General features: G+C 48.9%; 3 protein-coding genes across 3 annotated transcripts in view; 1 reads left to right on the top strand and 2 right to left on the bottom strand.

Moving 5' to 3' along the window:
• The window catches only part of LOC130154813 (lipase member M-like), a 52,120-nt gene that overhangs the window by 8,961 nt on the left and 18,072 nt on the right, over positions 1-25,087 (top strand). The window lies entirely within an intron of this gene.
• LOC130154818 (lipase member M-like) lies at positions 57-8,080 on the bottom strand. The gene is made up of 9 exons (XM_056351362.1): positions 7,976-8,080; positions 6,817-6,934; positions 5,952-6,150; positions 4,917-5,026; positions 4,061-4,206; positions 3,308-3,454; positions 2,530-2,601; positions 1,444-1,509; positions 57-1,314 (listed from the first exon to the last, which is right to left on the bottom strand). Exons 1-9 carry the CDS (start codon positions 8,078-8,080, stop codon positions 1,081-1,083), a joined length of 1,197 nt encoding a protein of 398 aa, XP_056207337.1. The 3' UTR covers positions 57-1,080.
• Positions 15,162-24,484, bottom strand: LOC130154814 (putative lysosomal acid lipase/cholesteryl ester hydrolase). Its single transcript, XM_056351357.1, is given in 10 exon segments — positions 15,162-15,883; positions 16,252-16,317; positions 17,062-17,133; positions 18,318-18,461; positions 18,901-19,037; positions 19,480-19,589; positions 19,841-20,039; positions 21,393-21,558; positions 22,123-22,212; positions 24,377-24,484. Coding segments are annotated over 10 exon segments (1,326 nt in total). The 3' UTR covers positions 15,162-15,649.

The following is a 25,087-nucleotide window of genomic DNA, read 5'->3' on the forward strand; positions in this document are numbered from 1 at the left end:
GCGTGGGTGGGTGCCGGGGTGCTCCCGGCTGGCCCCGGGCACGGGCAGCTCCCCCGGAAAGTGTTTGCGTGCAAGGAAGAGGCAGGGGAGAGCTGTGGTACAGGCTTCCGGAATCCCCGCTCCTAAAATCACCTTTGAGCTTTTATTATGGAGGGATTTTCCCCGCCTCCAGTTTTCCAACAAGCAGCAGGGTGGGACCATGGAGCAGGGGCTGTGCACCACCACGGGGGACCAGCCTGGCAGCAGCTTTGTAGGGGGACGGTGGCCCTGCATCCTGGCCCCGGAGCATTTGAGGTCGTGGCTCCCAGGGATGGAAGACGAGCATTCCTGGCATGTCGGTGTTGAGCCACGCAGCCATCCCCAGGAACGTCTGGCTACTCAGCCCCAGGACCAAACAGTGCAGGCAAGTGCCTGGCTTGGCCCAGTTGAGCCCTGAACCCCTCCAGATGGAGACCCTCCACCTCCCTGGGGATCTGTCTGGGGGAAGAAGGGTTCCCCATATCCAGCCTGAACCGCCCTGAGTTGCAATCTGGGGCTGGAGCCCGTTGTTGCATTGCCTGTTGCTGCCCAGAAGGGTTTGGCCTCATCAATTCCTTCCCCTCCATCACTCCTGTGCTGCGATCAGGGGCTGCTCTCAAACACCCGTGCCTCCCCACGGCCAGACCCAACATGCCCAGCTCTCTCCCATCTCCTTGTGGGTTGGGTGCTCTGATCCCTGACCCACTGGGCAGTCACCAGGGGGTCACAGCGGGGTCACAGCATCCCCCTCACACAGCCCAGGATGCAGTTTCACGATCCCCCTGGGGCCCTCCCAGGGGGGCTGCCTTGCCAGTGGCTCCTGCCTGCCCCAGCACCTTGGCTGATCCCCACGCTGCCCTGCCTGCAAAGTGCTACTGGTCCTTGAGGAGCTCTCAAGCAAGGAGGACAAACCCTGATGACTAAGGGATGCGTGGGAAGCACCATCACCACAAGTGTGTCAGGCCAGCAGGAAGAAGGGGACAGCAGGGGATGTCCCACCGCCTCCTTGCACTGTCGTGGCTGAGGGAGAGGGGCCAGGCATCTCCCTAGGGAGCTGCTGCTCTACTGGGACCCCTCCATCAGCTCCAGGATGCTGCTATAGAGGCGCCCAGGGGCGTCCAAGCCCCAGATGAAGTCCCAGTGGTTCCAGTCAGGGATGTGGCTGTAGGTGACAATGTGGGTGATGCGGGGAAGCAGCAGGAGGACATCCCTCCAGTCAGCTGTCCAGTCTTCTCCCCCTGACCACACGGCGGTGGGCACAGGCATCTCCTCCACCCGGTAGAGGGGAGGTGTCTCCTGGAGGGACACAGGAGACTCTGAGGAATTGCCATTGTGGTCAACACCTGCAAGCCACCCCATCCCCACACCACCCAGGACAGTCCCTTGGCATCTCCAGCTGCCAGCACTGCTGCTGCAGCTTCCTACCTGGTGGTATATGGCTGGGTTTTTGCTGCCATAGTCAAAGGCTTTGAATTGTCCCGATTTTATCACCTGGGAGGAGAGGACAGATCTGTGGTGAGAGCCCAGCAAGTGCCACTATGAGGGTCTGGCATCTCCTGGCCTCCTCAAAGGACCACATCATGACAGGGTGCTCGCATGTGACATTGCAGGAGGAGGTGGCATCTCCACAAAGCCAGACTTTCCACCTCTTTTAACAGGGTGATACTCTGATCTCCAGCTCCGTGCCTGTCCCTAGCTATGAGTTGACAAACCAAGGTGTTGCATGTGACTCCTTGGCTGCCCCTTTGCAACGCTCCTGCCTCTGAAAACCTGCTCACCACCACCTGTGTGTGCAGGATGCTGCTGCAGGACTTCACGTTGGCAAGTTTTCCTTCAACAACCAGAGCATCCTTACCTGCTCATGACACTCTGGGCTCAGAGTATAGAGGCATCATGAGCCCAGTTATTTTAGGAGTTGCTTCTATACTGGGGGTGAAAGCTCAGATAGCTGCACGATAGTTGCATTGATTAAAAAGATCTTTTTTCTTTCCTCATTACCTATAATTTGGCTCTGCAAGGAGGCAGCAGGGTAGGGATCTCCAGCCTGACCCTGTTACCAGCAGGGCCAATGCTGCAGCTGCAGGAGGTTGCTCAGACTGGCAGAGTCTGGCCCTGGTGCCTCCAGTTTGGCAAGGAGTTGCCATTGGATCCCCCTTCATTGCCTCATCTCCAGGTGAGCAAGCCCAGCTCACCCAGCCTCTCCTCATATGCCCTCACTTCCACCTACCATCACCATGGTGTCCCCGGGATCACTCTGCTTTGGGGATCCCTGGGGTCCCCAAACTGGTCTGAACATCCAGCTGTGGCCTCCCAGTCTGGCACAGCCCAGGGCACACACCCCTGCAGCTCATCCTGCATCCAGTGCCTCTTCTGTACACTAATTTCTGGCTTTTACTTTCTCACAAGCTGCTAAGGCCTGAGAGCCCGAAAGTCTCACATCTGCCCTGGACACACCAGACTCAGTGAAGGGACCAACCCAGGGGTGAAGCATCTGTGTTTCAGGGAGCCTACCTGGCCCCAATGCATCAAGGTTTTGACAGATGTCCCGTCCGGATAGTGGGATGTGTACACATCCAGCCGCGTCTGCAAGGAAACATATTCAAACCGTTACAGCTTTCCAATGGATAGGAGTGAGGACAGCAGCTGCCAGATGATGCATTTCCCAAAACAGCCACTGCTGGGTCACGCTGTCTAGAGAGTTGGGTCAGTTTCAGGAGTACAATTTTCATTAAAAATCAATTGCTTTGAGACAGCTCCTGGAGAAGAAAGGTGACGAAGGATGAGGTACCCCTAGCTTCCGGAGATACTTCATCTGGGCTCAGGGACTGTGCTCAGGGACTGTACTCAAGACCTTGGTGACTACCTGTGATCACCCAGATGCTGCTTCAGCAGACTTTATGTAGGGTGGGTAGGAGCAGGGGCTGCACCCCAGGGATGCTGGTGGGAGGTACAGCTGGTCTTGGTGACAGACAACCCTTACTCAGAGATGCTATCAAGTGCCACCTGGCCACTGACATTCACTTACCAGACCCTGGGGGCTTTCCCTGTCTGGGGAAGATAAGCAGTGAGAGAAGGATCTGGCAGAGGGACACATGTTGCCATTGCAGCATCTGCTTGCCCGTGAGCACTGGGGACGAGCGGCCATAGCCAGCTGGGCAGGGTGTTTGGCAGAGAAGGGGCAGGCAGCAGGCAGAGGGGTTGGCAGAGCCAGCGGGTGCTGCTGGGTGCTCCCAAAAGGTGCACCCTGGGGCTCTGGCTCCCTTACCCCCATGTGGGGCAGCGCACCCACCATGTTGAGGTTCTTCTCATTGTAGCCTCCCAGCAGAAAGAAGAGGTTGGCACAGGGCTTGTGCAGTAGCGGGTGCCTGCACAGCTGGGGGAGAAACCTCCACAGCTTCCTTATCCGCAGTGAAGCGTCCGTTCTGCCTAGCAGAAGCTGCAGAAGCAAAGGGCAAGGTTGATCTCGTGTGTTTCCCTTCCTGCAGCCTAGCCCTCGGACTGTCTCCCCTGACCCACTGCCAGCCGGTGTCCCTGTGGATTGTCCCACCAGCTGGGCAGTGAGGGGACGTGCAGCACAGAGTGCCCACAGGAATCAAACCTGCTGCTTCTTTGCCCTCCTGTCCCACTGAGATGTGTACAGCTCCCTGCAGGAGGCAATGCTGACTGAGTGCACTCCAGGGAAATCAATATTTGGGACTCTCTTCCCTTCCTCCACCTCCCCCAGGTACTGGATTAGTTTTTCACTGTTGTTAAAATCAACACAGTAAAGCTGCTCTTGCCCAGGTGGTCTGCCTGAGGGTTCAACAAGTGCCCCCATAGGAAGACCAGTTTCAACACCTGAAGGTCCTGTGGAGGGAAGGCAGGCATGCACTCCACAAAGTGACCATGCAGGACTGATTTGCACCTGAATCGTGTCTGTGTTTATAAATCAGTAGGAATTAAACTGTTTTCTTCTGCACTGGATAACCGTGGAGACTGCCTAGGCACAATCCCTTTTCTAGCGCTGGTGTTCGGGAGAGGGGAGCATGGAGTAATGCCCTACCTGAAGCATCTTGAACCGCCTGTCCAGGAGGAAGGATATTTTCATGATGGGACTTTTAGCATGCTTGAGTGTCACTACTGGAGCCAGGGCAAAAAACATTTTGATTTTCTGAGCCAGTTCTGGCATGGATGAAAATGCAATGAATGCTGAGAAAACAGAAAAACAAGCTGAGACTTGGTTGAACTTTTTTCAGGCGCTTAATCCGAGGGTTTGCTTGGACCCACAGCCCAGATCTGTTTAGCAGGCATTATCTCTAATTAGAAAGCTAGGATCTCTTCCCACCTGTCTGTTTAACATTAGCGCTAGAGATGTCCAAAAGGAGACAATGTCTTTATTCCTATGGTTAGAAGTGGCTGATGCGGCACTTCAGTGATTACTACTGATGGGAAGTCCTGTCCCATTCGCCAGGTGAAAGGAACAGTACTGTCATCTTCCATCAACCACTGCTAAAGGGTATCACCATCGCAGAGGTTTTCTCATACCCCTGATGGCCCAGCTGGTGAAAGGAAAGCACACAGTTCATGAGAAAGCAGAAGCTGTGACCTCCGTGCAAAATGCCTTTGGCTTTGATGTGAAACACTGCGATTCAGTTTTCTAGGTTGAATTATAGTTGCAGCAAGGAGCACTGAGGTCACCAGGAGCTTTCCTACTACCCTAGGAGCTTGCTGGTCCTTCCAGATGTCTTATATGAAAAGCATGGCTGCTGTGGGACTTCTCATTACAAGAGACATCCTACCTAGCATGCTTGCTTGGCAGCCCACAAAGATGGGACCTCTCTGCTTTCTACTTATAAACACCAAAACTAATGTTTTCAAGGTGGTCCAGGTAACACCATGCGCAACCCCTTCTAACGCACCAATTGTGCAGCCCTGGGAGTGGCCAACGTAATAGATCTGCTTCTGCCCAGTCTTCTGCAGAACAAATTGAATCATGGCTGGGAGGTCGTACATTGCCATTTCATGAAAGCTGCAATAGAGGAGTGCTGTGTTGGTTATAAGGTAACATCAGGAAAGCAAACCTACCTGTGAATTTCAGCTGCCTTGCATTGCTGAAGGGCTTAACATCTTTGGCTGATATTCCAGGAGAAAATGCCTATGATCTAGGAGAGCCCTGTGCTGGGTGAAACTGCACAGGGTCCGAAAGCATCCCCCTTGCCATAGCCTCATCCTTGCCCGACAGGGCTTAGTTCTCCCATAACCGTGGTTAGTGGTAAAGAAACTGTGCAGAGGCTGGCCAGCTGTGATTTCAGGTGCAGCACAGAGCAGCTCTGCAGATCCAGAGCTGGCTCGTCAGGATTACAGTACCAGCTCTGCTCCTAGAGATGCTCTTTCCCAGAAGGCAATGGAGCACCGCTTCCTGCCCATGTGCCTTTTAGTGTGCTATGGTGAAATGCGGACCTACTTTATTAGGTTTTTCTTACTGGAAGCATGTTTATGAGCTTGGGACATCCAGGACTGCTCTGAAGATCAGGTCTGGGGAGGCAGTAGCAGCTTGCAAAGTTTTTCTTGTGGGCAGGGTTTTTGTGGACAGTCTGGCAAAAGGGGATGTGACAATGATGTGGACACCTTGATGAGGGGCTTGGCTGGGGAAGTCTCTGCAGAGGCCCCAGGACAGGGCTAATGTCTCTGCAGGATGGGTGTCTCCACGCAGGCAACAGTGCCCTGCGCTCTTGACAGGGCCAGGCAGCTGCAGGGAGGTGGTGGCACCATGTCAGCAGGCAGGTCTGCACAGGTACCTCCATCCTTCCTGGGCACATCACTGGGAGGTCTGGGGGAGGCCGTGCCCAGGAATTAGGTGTTCTGACTTGCCTGCTTGGAGGCACCCACCTCTGCCTAGAGATTAGTGGCAAGCAGGGAAGATTGCCGCGCTTTTGTAATCCACTCCAGCCCACCTGAAATCCCAGAATTCAACCTGGTCAGCTGAAAGGTGCTGGTGTCTCCGGGACCATCTTGTCCCCCGGCTGTTTCCTAGCCAGACATCATAGCCAGAGTCTGCTAGTATGAAGCCAAGGCTGTTGTTAGCCAGATTCTCCACCCAGTGGCTGCTTTCTCCAAGTAACCCGTGCTGGAGAAATACGACTGGCTTGTCCCCTGGACGTGAAAGAAACAGCGCATTTCACTGAACCAGAACTTCTCTACTCGCTCACCACAAATTCAGGCCAATAAAGCCTCTGTGTTGCCCTGCTAGAGGACATGCAATGTGCATTTTAATGACATCTGCTGCTGAAGAAAACCTCATCATAGTTGTTTTGTGGTGGTTGCCCTCATTGTCTCATGCTGGAGAGCTGTGGATGTCCCTCCTAAGCCTCTCAGACCCCAGGGGCTCATCCCCCACAGGCTTAGTACCCCGTGGCCACTGGCAACAACCATGTGAAACTCAGATGTATGGGCTTGCCCTGAGATTGTTCAAAGTCACAAATTTATGGGGAAAAATTAAATTGGAAATTCTCTTAAGATATGCCTGCACCCTCTAAGCTTTAAAACCAAATCTCTGCTTGATACGAAAGGTGGTTGCTGTGCATTCCTAAGCTGGCTGCTAAAGCCTTGACTGTAAATTGGAGAAGTACTGTGTTTTTGGTATTTTTGCTTTAACAGCAAATACTCCCCTGGCCTGGTAAGGTTTGTCCCTTCACTTCCTTGTTATGTTAAGGTGGGGGTTTTGTTTGGTTTTTTTTGTTTGTTTGTTTGTTTTGGTTTGGTTTTTTTGTGTTTGGTTTTGGGTTTTTTTCCTGGCTTCCTTGTGAAATAGAACTGTACCTCTGTTCCTAGGATTTTCTCTTCCATGAGGAATTCTGTTCAGGGTGACATAGTAGCCGTCATGCGTCAGGACTTCATACTCTTCACTCAGGTACCCTCTGTGGCAGATTATTTGGCTCTGGGGAAAGGAAAATTTGGATGAAAAGATTTACAAAGGTGAGGTGCTCATTTGACCTGAAGAGCACATCCCCATTTGCTGGGATGCCTTTGCAAAATTAAAGCGCTGTGGCAGCTGGGATACTGCTTTGCCTGGGGTGTCTGGATCAGCTGAGGACTTCTTTGAGGGAGGGTGCTCTGTCCAAATCCTATGCTTGCCCCAGTGAGGTGCGCAAGGGGAGAGGAGACAGCCAGACATGGGCTCTTGCCTGTGAGCAGGCAGGGAGCCGGCGGCAGCAGGGCTCCCCTGCAGCATGCAACAGCAAATGCATTTGAAATGTTTCCAGAAATTTGAGACCAGACAGATTTACAGACAGCTGACACTGGTGGCAGGGCATGTCCTGTCATGCTCTGAGCTGATGCGGGGGGCAGATAAGATGGCAGGGCATATCGAACCTGCCAGGCTGGACTGACTGGAAGGGCAGTAGGACGAGCCCCATAGGATTTGTTGCAGGGCTCCTGATGCTCTTCCTGAGCTTTATTTATGCTGAAAACTCCACAGATTGGGAAGCTTAAGACCGGTGAAATCCAGCCGTGATACTGCCTACACACTGCTGAACTCACATGGTTGGCAGAAGAGATTAATTTCAGCAATTTAATTGCCCATGTCTTGGCGATCTAAAAGGCCCATCTAAACCCACCTTCAGAGACGTTCGGACTCACCTGGACATGGCCCCAAGCAGCTTGCTGCAGCTGAAGGAGGGAAGCCATGCACAACTTTCTACCCTCCAGGAAGATGTCCGATCAAATTGAGGCTGGGATTACCCCCTTCTCTAACTAACTTGCTGATAATTGCACTTAAGGCTGCTGGGAGGAAGACAAATCCTTCAGGGACCAGGGTTTGTTAGTGATGGTATGGGCGCAACGTTATATCACACAGCTCAACAAAACCAGTGCACATGGTGACCCCAGCCCCCTCCACACGCATACTCTCCATCCCTCTCTTCCCCAACTAAACATGTGCAAACTTTCAGAGTGGAAATTCGAAGTTCTTCGGACTTACAACATTCATGAAAGTCTCAGGATTTATAGCCTTTTTCTGCTTAGTGGCATCTTCTGAGTTCACAGGTGCTTGTGTCAAAAACAGGATTGCAATAAACAGCCACATCTTGCGCCTGTGTAAATTATTATTATTATTATTATTATTATTATTATTATTATTATTACTACTATTATTATTACTATTATTATTGAACATTGCTATGAATGTCTGTTTCTACTTGATTATGATGGGTTAAGTTCCTTATATATCTGAAGACCATATATCATGGTCTGGGCTCGGGAAACAGAGGGGAATCCCAATTCCAGCTGCTGTTAGAGTCCGCGCAAGGCTCTTCATACTCTGTATGGACTGGATCTGGTACTAGACAAGACCCATTTTTATATTTTTAATGGACAAAAGAAGAGAAACGTCTTTATAATGCAAGAACTGAAGTGATAGAAAATACCATCAGGCCGATTGTCATACAGAGGGAATTAATCTAAAGAGTTTGTGCTACAGAAGGAACACATTTAGGTTGGCTGGGCTATGACTGTGTCTATACTTTTGCTGTTACTCTATTGCTTAGTTTTTGCACCCAGAAGTTGTATGAACAGAAGGATCCTATGAACCGAAACTTGTAGAGCATTATAGGAAGACTATTAAATCAGCATAGCCTGAAAAGAACAGAAATCTTTTTAATTGCCTTAGAGAGTTCTGTCCTGAGCAGAGATCGATTTTTAATATAGACGGTCAATATTATCTATGATTTTTAATGCTTTGCCAGGCTTTTAAAAGTTAGAGCTTAACTCCCACCCGATAGCATGAGTTGCAAATCTTCTCACCAGCCATCTGGTTACATCCCTTCTTCCTCCTCCCAATCAGTCTCCCACACCGTGAGATATATCATCCCTCTGAAATATTCCCAGTAACTCTCTCTGTGGTATTACCAAGAAAAAAAAACAATCAATGTTTTCTCACCCTCAGAATAGCTCCAATGCAAATCTTAATTAAGCAGGAAAACACGTTACCAGGCAGAGCCCACTGTTGTGTCTGATCCTTCTGGTGGTGTGAATGGTGATGGCTCTGTCCTCACCAGTGTTAAAAAGGACATGCTGTGTCAGAGCCCTGCTGCGCTGGCACCATGCTAGACCACATCACATGTCCTCCAATTAAGCGATGGGCACGCTGGTCATATCTTTGATAACTTCCTCTGCTTGGCCATGTGGTCATGACTTTCGTGCTTGCAAAGGATTACATTTCCGTAAGCAGCTGGAGTGGTGTGGCGAGGAATTTCAGCTATGGAGTTGCACCTTAAACCCCTGATAGCTGCAGTAAAAAAATGTCAGAAGATTTTCCTTTTAAAGGGTCATTTCGTAACTGCCAGGGGCCCTCTCAGGAATGCCTTGTAGAAGAGCTCCTGGGGCAATGAGAGGACCTGGGCCCCACCAGCTTCACAGAGCGTCAGGAGCATGGCTGTGACCTCTCCATAAACACACTAAGGACAGGTCAGGCTTCGCTGGCTGCCAGGATGGGACACAATCAGCGATGACACCGTTCTCCAAAATTAACAGCGGCCCAAGCAAATGCCACATAGCCTTTATGCCTAAGCAGTTTTGTATTTGCAGCTGGCAATTTGCAAAACCTCTGCAATGATTTCTGGGAAAGCACCAAGCTGAGCATCTTGCCGATGGATGGTGAAGCAGAGTTGAGCTTGTGCAATGCCTTCATTTGGCTGAAGTGACAGGTACTGCACAGAGTAGAGGTGCTCATTCTCCACCTCCAGCCTTACAACCTATGCCTTTCTGTAGCTGCTTGGTAGCCACCTGAAAGACCGAGCCTTTGGCTGGCTACCGAGTGCTCTCCTTGAGTATACCTTTACAGGTCGTGGATTAGGTCGACTTCTAATGTTCATACCAGCCATTGTCTATGAGCGGTGTGCGAGTCGTGACACACAGCCCAAAACATGCGTGTTACTCCATCCACCAGACTGTAATTTTCTATCAGCACCGCAACCACTGATACAAAGGGGCCGCCTGTGTGGGCGCCATCTTTATGGCAGTGCGTGTGGCCGCACCCTTCATTGTTTCATTACCTTATTTCTGTCCCTGTGTCTACTTTGGGCTTTTGAAAATGTCTTCCCACTCCCATGTCTGCAAAAAGCCCAGTGCATAAGATGGACTTTACAGGTTGTGTACAAAGCAAATCCAGTGTGTCCCCCAAAAGGAGTTAAAAAAACCCCTATGGATGGAGAAACCCTTACCCAGCTTGTATTTTTCTACTTTCCCATCAGGTTTCCCTCAACAGCATCAAGACAGACCTCACCTTTTACTTGTATGGTTAGATACTTCATCCACTGTCAAGTCTGCTGCCTTCTGCCTCCACTGAGTACTAGTTATGTAGTGGAGGTACTAAGTACTAGTACTAGATACTAATAGAAGTTGGAAAGGCTGCAGAGACTTCTCCAGCATCCTCAGGCCATGGGATGAGGCTGTCAGAGCAGTGTATCAGAGCTGAGGCTAGTGTACAATTCAGCACCAGTACCGACCTACCTGTGGTAGGAAGGACACAAGTGGTCAACAAAGAGCAGCTAGGTTTTTACTGAGAAGCTCTTGTGTAGCTTAGTCAAAGGAGGAAATGAAGACTTTTGAGTTATTTGAAATTAAGAGAGCGGAGTTAGGCATTTTGACACATAGGTACAAGTTGAGGTGGCAAGAGCAATACCATCATGACGCTGCTGTGATTGTATACTTAACAGAGCTGTAGTCACTAATATTAACTTACAGTGTTGGGACCCCATAATACATGGTAGGTTGCACAACCAAATATTAGACAGACTATCGTGGGCATCTCAGAATGAAGCTGTATAATCACACTCATGGGATATTTTTACAGTGTTATTGTGGGAACTAACGTAAGAAAATGCAAGACCATTTAGAAAAAGAAAGGTATTTTATTTAACTTTCTAACCAAATAGACTGTACTGGTCAGCACTTGCATACACACATTCTGAGAGGGGCCACAACGTGTGCATCCGAGTGGTCTGGCAAGGTCACCTGAGTGTAACACGGAAGGCAAGGATTGCCAGCTACTGAGCCCTCCATATGCCTTCTGAGTTCTGCCTGAGGCCCAAGGGCCAACTCTTTCTTGGCCTCTAAGGTCCTTTAGGAGTCACACGTTACTGTGGCGTGATGTTTTGCTTCTGCATCTTGTTAATGTCATGCTCCATAAATATTAGGCAACATTGCTGTCTTTAATTTTCTTGTTTGAGGTATCATAGGACTGTAACTCATCCTGCTGTTGGAATAACAGGAAGAGAAACAGCCCATGAAATGCGCTGTATCCCCACTACTGTCCTTCTCTTAACAGGTGCAGGTCTGCTGATGAGTCACCTGCTCCGTGGTGCATCGGTGCAAGCAATACGTTCCTCAGTGCTTACCAGTTTCATTGGTATTAATCGTGTCCTTGCCTATCAATGCAGACCGTTCCTCTAACTCCTGCTCTGCTGTTTCTCCTGGCGCTTTCGTGCATGTACAAGCCCCCACACCGTATGCCTAAGATACTGGTTGTTGCCTTTTATCTGGTGCCTCTTGCCAAGCACAAAGGTAAGCCAGTCACAAGCAGGGAGATGCTTAACTAGTTGTCATCTGGTCTTGGCATCCTGAACTAGGAAAGAGAGTATCATCCTGATTTTAGTAATAGGAGAACATAAACTCTTGTGTAATTCCTGCCAGATAAAAGCATGATTCCCTTGCAGTAACCTTGGAGAACCTTGCTCAAGGTAAAGAACCAGATAAGGAAAGCAGTGCTTATCTGGTTGTACCTCTCCTAGTTTAAAGCCCTTCAGCCAGGCTGGGGTATCTGCAGCATCTGATTACACGTTTAGTAGGGGTTGTGTACTCATGCTAGGGTTGCACAGTGAAGCTTGATGAAACAGCATATTCTTTTCACACCATCTTGCTAGAATTGTTCATGCAATCATTTTATTCACAATAATGAAACTGAATTAACAAATGTATAAATGTTCCTAAATATTGATTGCAAAATACATGAGATGTGGTCACCAGCGGTTCTCCTCAGCTAATTCTTCCTCTGTTTCTTTGTTCAGAAGACCCCAGAACAACTCTGAACTTCTTGCACCTCTCTAATCTCTTTTCATTGTATAATTGGCTTTAAAGAGTATTTTACAGCTAAAAGAGTTTGGTTTGTTCATGAACAGACCCGGGCCAACTTCAAACTTTCTCAATAAAGAATTACTAACATTTTTCAAATTTGGTATTGTAGTGCTCTTGGGCTTTTTTCCAATGTATTGGAGAAAAGCTGATTGGGCTGTCAGAGACCTTCAGGAAGCAGTAACGTGTTCCATATGACACAGTCTAGGGTCAGAAATGGAGATCAACACAAGCTTCTGAAGAGTGTGGGAGGTAGTTATATCTGATCATGATTTTGGCCAGCCGTAACTTTCCATGGCCTTACACCATTCCCATCTACCTAAAGTACCGATATATGAAAACACAAGCCTCAAACCAGTCACCGGGTCACTCTTCCAAGCATTCATCTAGCAATCTCAAAAGAAAATTTGGAAATAACATAGGAAATAACACAGAAATTGCTCATAGTTCCTGAAATAAGAAAGTGACATGTCCTCAACTAAATAAAACTCTGAGTCTGCTCTGAAAACTACTCAGCAATGCCAGTGACTGCTGGGAACTATTGTCAAACTTGCTGTTAAGGGTCAGAAAAACGTGCAAAGGCAGTACACCATCTGACATAACTATGAAACTTTATCCCAGATTAACCCTGGTACAAATCAATTTCTAAATAACAGCGTAGGCCCGCACATTGCTTAAAGCACACACCAAAACAATCTTAGGGTTACTTACAAAAGCACAGCTTCACTTTAAGCATGTGCCTGTGTATAACCCTCAAGTGGGAAGGACGCTGTAGTAGACATGCTCACCACCTCTCCAGCATGGGCACAGCCTGGAGCTGCCCATACGTTCCATAGTTCATGGAGCTGATCATATGCTCCGCAGTTCGTGTGTGTGCTGCCTTTTTTTACTTTGACCATGATGATAGAAAATTATGTCAGCAAAACATGATGCACCTGGTGTATTTTGGATGGGATGTGACAGTTTTAAGCCCTTCTGGCCTTATGCGCCATGCGTAAGCAGATCAAGAATGGCTTTGCATGAGCACATCTGGAAGAAACTAAGTGGCTGAATGACCAACATCCTGCACACGTGTAGATGTATGGCTGAGGTTGGTTTGCTCACGCACAGATAATAAAAAGGGAGCAGCGCTGTGCTATGAATACCTTCATGGGGGTGGTGCAGGCTTTATGCTGCGTTGTGAAGTTTAGGGGCAAGAGACTGAGTCGATCTGGACCCTGACATCATGGGCTGATGTCCCAGCCTAACCTTGGACCTGTGCCATCAGCACGGACCTGCCTGATGACTTTTATCTTGCTTGACAGACTTGAGACACGCAAGAACTCCGGTCCTGGCAAGATCACAGCTTGCCATGTGACTCAATCCGCTTATTGAACAAGGCAGTCCCAGGTGACAGAATAGCACAATATTTATGCCACAAGCACCTAGATTATTAACTGTTCTGTTTGCTTCAAAACGCCCCGTTTCAGCCATTGTTGATCCATGTGAGATGGGAAGCAAGTACCAGTGCCATAGGGAGCACAGTGCTTCCACAACCTGATTTAGAGAGAACTTCACCAAAACACTGTCATGGGAGACGACCGATGAATTAAGATCATGCAATGCAAACATTGCATCAGATAGTTACAGAAGTGGCAGAAACATTATAACCTGAACAGAAACAGAAGAGCCTAAACCCTGCAATTCTTCTAAATTTTCAGAAGTAAAAGATTAGTACCTTTTCACTAAACATAAATGAGTTCTTGTAAGCTTTTCAGAAGTCTGTTGTGGAAACGTGTTGCCAAGTTTTGGGTGTTTATTTGCAAAGACAGAAAAGTCTTCTTGCATTTGCATTGATATCCATGCATGAACACAGTGCAGTCCTGTAAGTATGCTGCTCCAGGGCAGAGCCCTGCAGTAAATAACTACTCACACAGAAATAGATGTCATTATAAATATTCTAAGTGAGGTGGCTAATCACTTTTGCTCCAGATAGATCATATCTAACCTATACCCTAATTCTCACATCTTGACATTATTTCACCCCATCCTGTTTTCTTCTGTGGTTGATTCTAGCTGTAAGGATGGAAAGTAAAAACCTTTACAGCCAGTCCCCTTTGATGATAACTCAAACAGCCCACTGCAGCTGTCCTACAAGGATGTACACCAACAGCCTCATCCCACCATTTCCAGACACTTGCGCTACTAAGACCCACAGTTTTCCTCTGGAGAGCAGGCATGTTGGGCTCGATACCACTCCTCACCCTCCAACCTGCCCTCTGCAACCCACTTCTTCCCTGCAGGACACAGGATAGGGGATGCTAGTTGCATCGTGGGTGGTGGGAATCTGCCAGCGTTACCAGCCACTCTAAGTTATCCCTGAGCATGATGACTTTTGGACAAGCAGCTCTCCCTCGCCTGTGCATGCCAAGAAGTCTGTGCTGAAAATCCCCACACTCCTCCAGAGGTTTAAGGCAGTACAAACACAGAGACCAGTGGACCCTATCTTCCTTTATTATTATTATTATATTATTATTTGTACATCTTTGTGGAAATAGAGCCTCATCCTTTGCCCTGCTTGCTCCTATGCATATTTTAAGAACATAGCTACACAAACAGGCAAATTCACAATTCCTCCCCTAACCAGTATATTATTAAGAAGTGTAATCCAGGAGCTGGAAACAGAGTTGGACTCATTACCAGCTTCGACCAGACTCTTCTCTCTCCCACATAAGGAAAACAAAAGCATTTACGATGGGTTGGCAAAAGGTGACCTTTCCAGCTGGCTTTGTGCCTTGGAAATATTGTTTAAAGGGTGAAAAATAGTGTTTCCTGGTAGAACTTACTGAGAACACTTTTGTGTATGAGCAAGTCTGGGGTTATCCAAATCAACATGAATTTGAGAAAGATGTTTCCTACATTAGCAAAATGCATGGTTGTCATGGAAAAAACTCCACAAACTCTTTTCATTGTCACCAGGTAGAAAATTTCTAGTTCCTTATGACTGTAAAGTAAAGCAGTGAATGTCAGGATGTTGGGATTCTTGCTGTGGAAGAGTCACCGGAAGGTGGATAAAGCTACGATGGCAGGATTCATTGCTCAACCCACCATATGGTCCCATCCAAGCACACCTACTCTTGTGAAACATCAGCATCCAGGAGGGAGCTGAGCTGCTGTCCAGGTGTTTGCAGCTGGGAACCCAAACACAGGGAGGTCAGAGCCCTCAATGGCAACCAGGAGCCAAATTTCACTGAAGTTACTTGTTGCTGGAAACCCACGTGAGTGAGGCATCTGGGAGACTCAGGATCCAAGGGCCATGCCCAACTTCTGCAAGGACCTCAGCCTATTTAACCTAAATCCTACGTGCTTTCCCGATCATTGGATTGGCTTGTTTTCCTCACTTGCCAGTGTAGTATCAGTCCAAACCAAGTGCAGCCGTTTAACAAGACTTTCCCCCTCTTTTTTCTGCACTTTTTTTTTTTTCCCCAAATAAAAGAAGCCCGAGAAGTCAAATGAGAAACCAACAATTACTGCCACTGATCCAACTCTAGGCACTCTTCTCCATCAGTTCAAGAATTTCTTTGTATACTTGTTCATACACTTGCATACCCCAAAGAAAATCAAAGTGGACAAATTCCGGAATGTACTTTTTGTATGTCACATTTGTTATACGAGGCAGTGTGATGTTTACATCTTCGGGGGCTGAAATCCAGTCCCTGCCACCATACCATGCAGCAAGCGGGGCTTTCATGTTTTCCAGCTGATAGAAGGGAGGTGTGGTCTGCAAGACAAATAGTGTGGCTTGAGGAAGGAAAGCCTGGGAGGTAGGTCACGGACAAGTCAAAAATTCAGGTTATTCCTGATTGCTGCTTGGAATTTCTCCCCTATCTTGAGATGGTACAGAAGCTATCACCAGAGATCCTGACTATGCCTTGGGCTCCTGTGCTTTTCACCAAAGAGTCAAAAAGGCATCACTGTACAACATCACAGACCTCTTTTTTGTTAGAAAGATGCAAACCTGTTTGACCATATAAGGTAAATTCCATAAATCCTCTAAAATTTAGTCTCAGCCACTGCAATATTTTCATTGTCATTTTCTTTTTTCTTTTTTTTGCTCTTTTAAAACTGACAAGGATGAATTTCTCTTACCTGGTTGTAATGAAGCATGTTGTCACTGCCGTAATCATAATATTTGAATTCTCCTGTTTGATAGAGCTGGAAAAGGAGGAAAGCTGTGTTATTATCCATGCATTAGAGGGGACCATAAGACAAATAAAAGAGGTGACTGGGGAACCACACAGCTCCCTCCTGCCACCAAGGCTCGAGGATGCTATTTGTTACATGTAATATTGTCTTTTGGGAGGAGAGCTCAACGCCCAGGCAAATCCCAGCACAGACTGCAAGACCACCTGGCGTTGCTCACGTCTTTCAACCCCCCTCTCCCAGGTGGCTTGCAAGTTGCAGAACGTAGGTGTCTGGAGGCTGAGGCCCCAGAAGCCCACAATGTGCCCAGCTTACAGCTGAGGGTGAGCCTCAAAGAAGACATGAATCAGACCTTTGGGCAAGTTTCCTTTGTCTGTCATGGTCAATGTCTACAACAGAAGGACACAAGTCTGTGCATGTTTTCAGTGATGGGTTGCTGTATGATTAGTTGTGTCTACTGATCCTCAGCTCATAGCCTTTACTCTACCATCTCCTGTGCTGGTGTATTACCAGTTTTTGCTTCCATCTCCTACCAGCTCCAAAGACTTCTGGCCATCTTTTGTTGGAAGTCATGGCCCAAAGAACTGCATCTGCACCGGTGTTTCATGTAAGTTTCCCGCTTCTCTCTAATACAGCTCTGCAGAGAGAGCAATGGGGGATTATACCCAAGCGCTGAGAAGAGTTCCTTGGCAACTGAGGGAAAAGAACGTGGGCCCTGGTTGCATGCAATTCTTATTCTGCAGCATGAAATATTACCTGGCGCCAGTGTAACATGTTTTTTAGGGATGTCGAATCAGGGTAGCGGGACAGGTAGACATCTATGCGGCTCTGCAAGAAACCATTGGAGACATTTATTCTCTGCATGGGGGGAAATCCCATTAGAAATAAAACTGATTCTGTTCAGTAGCCACACAAGCTAAAACTTGCATTTGTACAAACTTCTTCATCTTAGCTCTGTGAAGGCACACCTCAGCTACATGCTGTGTGAACACTCCCTGTAGGCAGCAGCATGAAGGGTGCTGTAGAGCTCCCTTCAGCAAGGCAAGCAGTTCCCATGGGATGCTGGGTCACGCTTTGAGTCTATGTGGCTTTCAAACCAAAGTAAAACTCTCTATATTGTGCTCAGTATCCTTTTGTGAAGACAACGTGCAACTCATCACAGTAGCTCTACATGTTGTTTCTAATGCGTTTCCTCCTTGGAATATTAAGACATGACACCAACACTTCCCTTGAGAAACAGTGGCCTAGCCCCGACTCCATCCACAGTCAAGCTATTATTGCTTGGTTCTCTAACTGAACGTGTCTCCAATTGTACTCTGATTTATGAGCAGTTTGTCACAGGATCTGGACCTTGCAATCTTGGCTGGCCCCAAGGAAATAGCCCTTCCCCATGTGAGCAAGGCATCCCTGGGACCACTCAGATCACCTGGACATGTCCCTAGGCAACCTACTGTAGCTGTAGTGTTGGCCCTGGTAGAAGCAAGTACGGGCCAGAGACCCCCACCCTGGTGCCTCCAGCTGAAGTTTTGCTATGACTGTGTTCAGTGCAGTGAAGCACAGAGAAAGGCTCTGATTTGGGGATAAATATTTCCTAAGGGATGGCAGACTGAAGAGTCTGAGACCCACCAGTCCTAGCAGTAGATTGAAGGGGAGTTTGTTCCCTAAGAGACCGTTTTGTTATTAAACACGTGAAATTACAAATCACTTAGAGAAAGAGAAACCCTGGGAGCACCGAGTTAATTACTGCACTCTCCCCTCCGGCATCATCCCTGCGCGGGAGACAATGTGCCCGGTGTATGCATGACCTTGTGTGCGCTCTGGGCTTCCCCCTACTGTCAAATGCAATAGCATCGCAATGGCTAATGCAATGGCCAGATTGCAAAATGCCGATGCAATGGCCACATTTTTCAACATCGAAGATGTGAAAGGCCAGGTGAAGGCAGCTAGCTGATAACTTAGGCTCAAACAATGAGAAACTGAATCACTTGAAAGGTAAGCTGGAGTGTACATACCACATTTAAGCTGTTGGTAAACCCACCAGGCAAGTAAAGGACCAAGGAGCAAAAGCTTTTAAAGATGGGGTAGCTGCACAGACTGGAAATCACTTGATGCAAGATCTCACCCTTATCGAAGACCACTGTATGTCCTAAAACGAGCTGTGAAAGTCAAAGGCATTGATCAGTGTGGTTCATGCTCCTCTTTTGCTTCCATTCGCTCCCCACCTCTCTGCTCAGCCCTGAAAGCCGCTGTCTTCCTTGCCACAGCTTTGCTGTGCTTTGTAATTTTGGCTTTTCAGACATGGCCATGGCCCTGGAAGAGCCTCGATCTTCCTAGAAGAGGTTTCTTCTAGGGTGGACCCAAAAATAGAATCTAGAAATAGCTCTTCTCTGGTTAGGGCTGGACAGGAGGATGCTTTGCACTGTTTAGTGCTCTGCAGGCTCAAGAGCGTAGGCACAAATGCACCTGCTCAATGCAAAGGGCATACAGAGGGCAGGGAAATGGAAGTGATGTACAAGCACTGCATGTCTCAGGTGATGAGACCTTCCTGTTTCCTTCTTCTCCTTCACACCACATGTGCGTGAAGTGGGTACGTACCTTAACCAGCCCCTCGGGAAGGTCAAACACCCTTGCCAAGGGTGACTTCATATTTGAGTTTGTTGTGATAGGAGCCAAGGCAAAAAACATCTTGATTTTGCGATCCAGCTCAGGAATAGATGAAAATGCAATGAAACCTACAGGAGGGAGAAGGAAGCAGACCCTGCCCTGTTATTTCTGAAGGAGTTATTGACTCCTAGGCATGTGTGCCCATCTCAGAGGACCCTCAGAGGTGGCTCTAGCAGGTTGATGACTTGTCCTGAAGCCTTTGCTGCTGATGCATTTCAGCTCCCATCTTGACTCTTGGCTGTTTAGCCCAGCTGCAGCTCTCACAAGCCCTTCCTGGGGCTCTGGCAGCAATGGGATGCACCAAAAGCCATGGCTGCAACCATTTTTGGGCTGTCACTGCTCAAAACTGTTCTGTTAATGCAAATGGGTTTTTTTACCTGCTCTTTTCCCTTTGTTGTTTGGATGGGCCCAGACGTTACCCTCCCTGTCCAGGCTTTCAGGAGAACACTCCCAAACCAGGAGTGCGCAGTTAACGTAACTCTGACAGTGGTCTGATCTCCTCCTAGGTACCTGTGGTGGTGCCTTGAGAGTAAGCCACGTAGTATAACTGCTCCTGTCCAGTTTTCTTCAGAATATAGTTGATCGTTGCTGGAAGGTCATACATGGCCATCTCATGAAAGCTGCAGTGGAGACAGGCACATGACAGAATTACCATTGCTAATCTTGAAAGTGATGGGCAGGACACAGCAAGCAGTGGCATTTGGGGTGCAGTTGAGGGCTCTGGAAGGTATGGGACCCCTACGGCGTCTTAGTGGTGTCATTTCACACCCACTGGCAGATGGTGGGACTATCAGCAAAGCTGCTCCTCCAGCCTATGGACACGTCTGAGGGCAACAGGTACCTGCTCACCCTTCAGTTTCACAGAAAATACCTGTAAGCTGAGTATTCCTGGTGCTGAAACTCAAACTCTTTGTGCTTTCGTGACCAGCTGTTCCCCCGGCTGTTTCCAATCCAGACGTCGTAGCCAGCATCAGCAAGGATGAAACCCAGGCTATTGTTAGGCAAGTTGGTAACCCAGTTGCTTCCCTCCAACACCAGTCCATGCTGCAGGAGGACCGCGGGCTTTGGAGCTGAAGAAAGAAAAGGAGAATCATTTTCTCTGACCACTAGCAAAAGAAACCATCCACATCCAGGTACTGGTTTGGCAGCAACCCCCTGGGGAAGTGACTCCAGTGCAGGGAGATGGTCACCTACATCCTCAGCCTCTTTGGAGAGCTGTTTTTGAAGTAGGCTCTTTGGCTATCCCAGGGCAGAGAAAATTGATACAGGGAAGCTGAAAAACATGGTTGGACTCCAAACTGAATGGAACTTGGTAAATCGTGCTCCCAGAACGAAAGAAACCAAGCCCCATGTCTGTCTGGACACTGACTGTGCCCTTTGCATGGAGACTACCCTCCTCACAGTGCCGTTTGTTTGGCTTAGGTACTCTGGATCTAACCAGAAGACACTGAAAACCCAGCAGAGTCTAAGTACCTCCCATGGCATGGTGACACCATGATGCCCCATTATAAGACACAGTACTGGAGGGATCGAGAGCATGTCCTCCACCTGCTTCTGCCCACTTTAAGCCATATAAGCAAGTCTCAGCACCCCAGAACAAAGTTAATATCTTTTTTACAAAGGACCAGGAAACCTGAAGTGCTGTAGGAAGAGAGTAGAAGAGAGATTATGGAAAGGTTTAGTTTGGAAAGGACCTCTGGAAGTCTCTCCTCCAACCCCCTGCTCAAAGCAGGTCCAACTCCACAGCCACAACAGGGTCATCACAAGGATATCTGAACTCATAAGGTAGAGTGACCACAGGCTGCAGCATGAAAAAGTTGAAATAAAAGTGACTTTCTTTTTTTCTTTTCCTTTCCTTTTCCTTTGTCTCTTCTTTTTTCTGTTGGTTTTCAGACCCTCAATATACAACTTACATTTCCACCCTGGACAGCTGAAAGCAAAGTATCCTGAATGGAAATCTGGCTTTTTACGCTTACTTGCCATGCTCATACACTGGTGCTCCTGCTTCCCAGGAGAGGGACACCCTGCCAAGAGCGGGGCATCACCCCCTCCACTTTGAAACGGGTTCAAGTGAAGAACAAAAAGGACCTGAAATGGTGAGATGACACTGGATTGGACACATGGGTTTTTGTGTGCTTTTAGCTGCTCCACTGGCTGGCTTTGAGCTGGGGTAAAACCTGAGTCAAGATTTCCCTGTCCCATTCATTCTCCTTATCTTTTTCTTTCTCTTTGGAGCAGATCCTCTCAGAACAAGGTCAGCATGGTGGTCACCTGCATTTCTTCTGCTCCCAGGGCTAATCTTACAGGGAGAGTTGTCTCCTTGGAGACCCAGCCCACGACGAGGCAGCCCTGACCATGGCCTGCTCCAGCCCAGCCTAGCTGTCAGGGTCCCTGGACGAGGCAGACCTTCTTGTGGCACTTACGGGGACAGAACATGCTGGAGCCCTGTGCCTCTGCTTCATGGGAGGTGCTCATGCTTCCCAGGTCATCTCTGCCATGGGGAATTCTCTGCATGGTGAGGTAATAGCCGTCATCTGTCACCACTTCATGCTCCTCGTAGGGGTACCCGTGGTAGCGGACAATTTCACCCTGTGGGAAGGGAAGGACAATGTGGGATGGGTCTCCAGGAAGACGGGGGTTTTCGTACTGGAGGGTGTCAGGGATTTCCTGAGTGAAGCCAACAATGGCTGCCCTGAGCTGGTGGTGGTGACTCCTGCTGTCAGCAAGAGGGTGGAGTAGGGACCTCCCAATGTCTTTTCCACCAACGCTGTGGTGATGTCATGACTTCAGCTAAAATTTTTGGCAGGTGTGAGTTTCCCTTACTCCCTGAGCAGGTCTGGTAAAGAAAGACCCACTGTTGCTCTTCATGTTGCAATCAACAGTTGTGAAGAGCAGGGCAGCAATGACAGTGCAGCTCCAAGCCTGAGACGGCTGCCCTGGCCAAACCTGTTGACTTGGACTGAACTCCCCCATAAATGTCTGCCATAAATCTCTGCATACATAAGCACAGGGAGACAAAAGTTCTAATAAAACCCTGGTACCAAACCCTCATGAAGATACACACATAGAGATCATGAGTTGTGCCCAGACTATGGCAGCATAGGTAGCTTGCATGCCCAAGCAGGAAAAGAAGGGGGAGAAGTCAAGACTTACAACATCCATGGACACCTCGGGGCTCGCATCTGACTTTTCATTGATGCACATTAAATAAGCAATGGTTACAAACAGCCACATCACGGTGCTCTGCAAAACATTGTCAATGTGATGAGTGGGAGAGACACTGACTGTACTGACACAGAAGCCAGGGATCGCATGCACTCCACTTGGCATGCACTATGCTTCTGTTTGTACATCAATCTGACCACTCAATAGGTGAAATAGTTTTAAATTTCAAATGTTCTAACTAGTTCTAAAAATGGCTCATTTTGCTTATCCTGAACAATGCCAGAGTCCAAACTCTATCACATTTTAATCACACATTCTCCATCAGAACCTTGTATTCAGAAAAACGTACATACATACAGCTACACGTGCCTAGGCAAGTCTGGTTTTCAAGGGGGTGATTATAGACTATTCATTTAAAATGATGTCTTGGATAGTCAGAAGAATAGATTATTTGGTTAAACTGATAGCTGAACTAATCAGGAGTAAACCACCTAATTTTAAGTTGCAGGACAATGGAGGTTTTGTTCTTGGTATGAAATCAGATAATGCAATTTGGTTGGGCTCTCCTTATGGCTGAAAGGGACCCTGGGACACACTTGAGTTGTTTTTGCAAACCTGAGTGAAAGATTGTCCAGAAGACCCACTGTTCTTCCTGGGAAGGGTTTTGAAGTACCTGTTCCTACCATACAGGAAGCATGTTCCTACAACAAACAGTCTTATTAACATTTGGAGACTTGGAGACAGCAAATTTGCAACAGGAATACTGCCTCAACTCTTATTTGACATGCTTAAATAGTTAAATTGTGTGGAGCCCACAGCACGGAGCTCTGCCAAATCCCCACTGAATGCATGTGCCTGTGCTGGGGTGTGCGGGAAGCAGCGGCTGCAGCTGGATGCCAGTGCCAGGTAACCTGCATCCACCCCAGTGCTTCCCTGCAGAATATTCCTGGGGAAAGAAAGGAGAACCGTGAGCAGGTTTCTGTCACTTCCCAGCTAACCCTCATCATCCCCCCTCTTGCTGGAGGAACTGGCTTCATATGCTGCAGGAGGTGGTTTTGCAGCTGGGGAGAAGGCTCCCTGCTCCCTCTGCTGTTCCTGGAGCAGATATGTGGAGGATCACACAGGCACTGCTGCTCTGCTGGAGGGAACCGACCTGGGGACACCCCTGTCCACCCTCCTGCTCGCAGCAGGGTATTGTCAGTACGAGGTCGGGGTGGCACTGGCTTGGCTCAGCTGAGACCTGACTGCTCCCTCACTCCAAACGGTGACACCCCAGCCCCCACGGCTGCTCGCCACTCTGGGGGAAGAATGGCTCTCCACCTCCATCCTGAACCCCCTGGGCTGTGATTTGGGGCTGAAACACCTTGTTGCATCGCCCGTTGCTGCCAACATCCTTGCTGTGCAGTGGGGCTCTCCTTCCCCAGGGGAAGGTGGTTGAGGGATCATTTCCAGGATGCTCGCAGGTCTCAGAGACACATGGGCAGAGAGGGGAGGCACAGCAAGGACAGCAGCCACGCACACTCAACACAGCACTTCTGCAGCTGCCCATCCCCAGGAGACTCTGGTCTTGTTTTTAAGACTGAGCCTTTCAGAAAAGCAAGGAGAGATGGAAAGCATTTTTGTGGCATAACATCTGGGGAAAAGCATGCAAATTCAAAGGAAGAGCCTTGCCCAGGATGGCCCTTGCCTCCCAACAGCCAGCCTGCAAAAATATTCCCTTTGTGAAGGATCCCTCAGCTCGGCAGATGCTGAGAGCACCCGGTGACCTCCAAGAGGTGCAGCAGGGTGAAGTCTCTTCCACCAGCCGCACAGTCCTAACACCCCAGCGCTCCCACCACCCCACCCACGAGCAGAAACGACTTTCCTTCAGTCCCAGGGCTCCTAGGGAAGCCCTGCTGTCCCATCCGCAGGGCTCTCCAACTACCTACAGCTCTCTCCTGCTGTCTCCAGGGATGGCCCCCCCACTGGCAGCTCGTGCAAAGGCAGAGGCATCCAAGGAGGACGGATTACCCTTCGCCGTCCAGGGCCTGCAGCAGAAGAGGTGTGGGTGCCTTTCTTCCTGACGTCTGCAAACAGGAGGTCCCCGCTGCCCGAGCACCCCGCTCTTGCCCACTATGCGTCGGGCTATTATTCCCTCTGTTCCACGCATTCGGGAGCGTCATGGGTCGCCACTCCCTCTAATCTTTCCTCCTGCCAACATGTAATTTACCTGAGGGCTGGACTCCGCTCTGAAAGGAGACACCCTTCCTATCCAGGCTCTTTTGGGAATATTTTCATGGCATTACGGGAGAGTTGAGTGCTGTAACAAATTGGTTATTTCCACTTGATGCAGCACAATGTCACCTGACATTGCCCATGACCTTTGTGGGCCGGAGGACATGCAGCCTCTGGATCACTCTCCGCCTGCACTGGGGCTGGTGTTGCTTGCAAAGGGCTGGTGTTGGTGTAAGGGGCTGGCACTGGTGCAAGGAGCTGGTGTTGGTGCAGGGCACTGGTGTTAGTGCATGAGGCTGGTGTTGATGCAGGGAGCTGGCTTTGGTGCATGGGGCAGTGTTGCACAGGGCTGGCATTGGTGCTCAGGGTGGTGCAGGGTGTATGGGGCACAGGAGGGTACATGGGGCCAGCCTAGGTCCTCCCAGCAAGCTGCTGTGGGAAACCTGTCCAGCTCTTGTTGGCTCTTCTCACTGCCTCCTCGTGTGTAATGAGCCACTGCCTGGAAATGCAAACCTTCCCAGTCCTCATAATAACTGGTGGGGGTGCTCTTTAAAAAATGAAAACGAAATCCATCCCTGGATAGGGAAGAAGCTGGGGATGAAGGTACCTTTCGCTCTGATCAGCCATGGGGTGCAGTTTTGGTGGGAGGACAAGTCTTTTCTTACTGAGCACAAAGGATGACTCTCTGGACCACAGCGAGAGGTGACTTTCTCTGCTGGGTGTCTGTGCCCACCCAATT

The sequence above is a fragment of the Falco biarmicus genome, chromosome 9 (assembly GCF_023638135.1).
Source record: "Falco biarmicus isolate bFalBia1 chromosome 9, bFalBia1.pri, whole genome shotgun sequence".
Taxonomy (NCBI): Eukaryota; Metazoa; Chordata; class Aves; order Falconiformes; family Falconidae; genus Falco; species Falco biarmicus.